Source organism: Sinocyclocheilus rhinocerous, unplaced genomic scaffold (assembly GCF_001515625.1).
Source record: "Sinocyclocheilus rhinocerous isolate Xijiao unplaced genomic scaffold, SAMN03320098_v1.1 scaffold789, whole genome shotgun sequence".
Classification (NCBI taxonomy): Eukaryota; Metazoa; Chordata; class Actinopteri; order Cypriniformes; family Cyprinidae; genus Sinocyclocheilus; species Sinocyclocheilus rhinocerous.
Genome location: NW_015667306.1, coordinates 1,685,295 through 1,685,989, shown reverse-complemented (window position 1 = coordinate 1,685,989; position 695 = coordinate 1,685,295). Strand labels below are relative to the sequence as shown.

At 31.5% G+C, this 695-nt stretch overlaps 1 protein-coding gene across 1 annotated transcript in view; it reads right to left on the bottom strand.

Moving 5' to 3' along the window:
- Nucleotides 1–242: 242 nt before the first annotated feature.
- Nucleotides 243–695, bottom strand: part of LOC107733761 (protein phosphatase 1B-like) — a 48,187-nt gene continuing 47,734 nt past the window's right edge. Inside the window, exon 7 of the mRNA XM_016545534.1 lies at nt 243–375. Within this exon, the coding sequence (XP_016401020.1) occupies nt 346–375 (30 nt within the window). The 3' untranslated portion in view covers nt 243–345. The remainder of the gene's footprint in view (nt 376–695) is intronic.

The following is a 695-nucleotide window of genomic DNA, read 5'->3' as shown; positions in this document are numbered from 1 at the left end:
TCGAATTCACAGCCGACTTAAAAAGGCACCACAGCACAACATCCTCGGTTTCAAAATGAACACCCACAGCCACCACAAAACAAGTGAGAAAAAGTTTTTGTTTTATTTATTGTATGATGCATATTTTGTTATTGTTGTGTTTAAGTTTGTTTTTAAAACATTCTTTCCCTCCTTTCCCTCATATATTAGAATTAAAGCATGTTTGTAATGCTTTTGGTTGTACTGTGTTTCGTGACTCTTGTGACTCTTGAAAGACTGTCCGTTGATTCTCTTGGTTTCACTGGAACAAAAGAAACATGACTAATGTCTTGTGTAGAAGAGGTGCTCTTTCCTCAGGTGGGACGACTACCACGGGTCCTCAAGGTCAGCACCACTCTGCAGAGAAAGACCACAAAGAGAAGACCATCAGCAGACGAAGGCATTAGTCTTTGACACAAATTAAATTATTAAATACACTACTGGTCAAATGTTTGTGGTTTGATTTTTTTTTTTAAATAAATTAATGCAAGGATTTTTTATTAATCAAGGATGCATTAATTGTTTAAAAGAGACAGGTAACAACAATGTTACAAAAGATTTATCTCAAATAAATGCTGTTATTTTAAACGTTCTATTCATCAAACAATCATTAATATACATATTACATATATATATATATATATATATATATATATATATATATATATATATATATA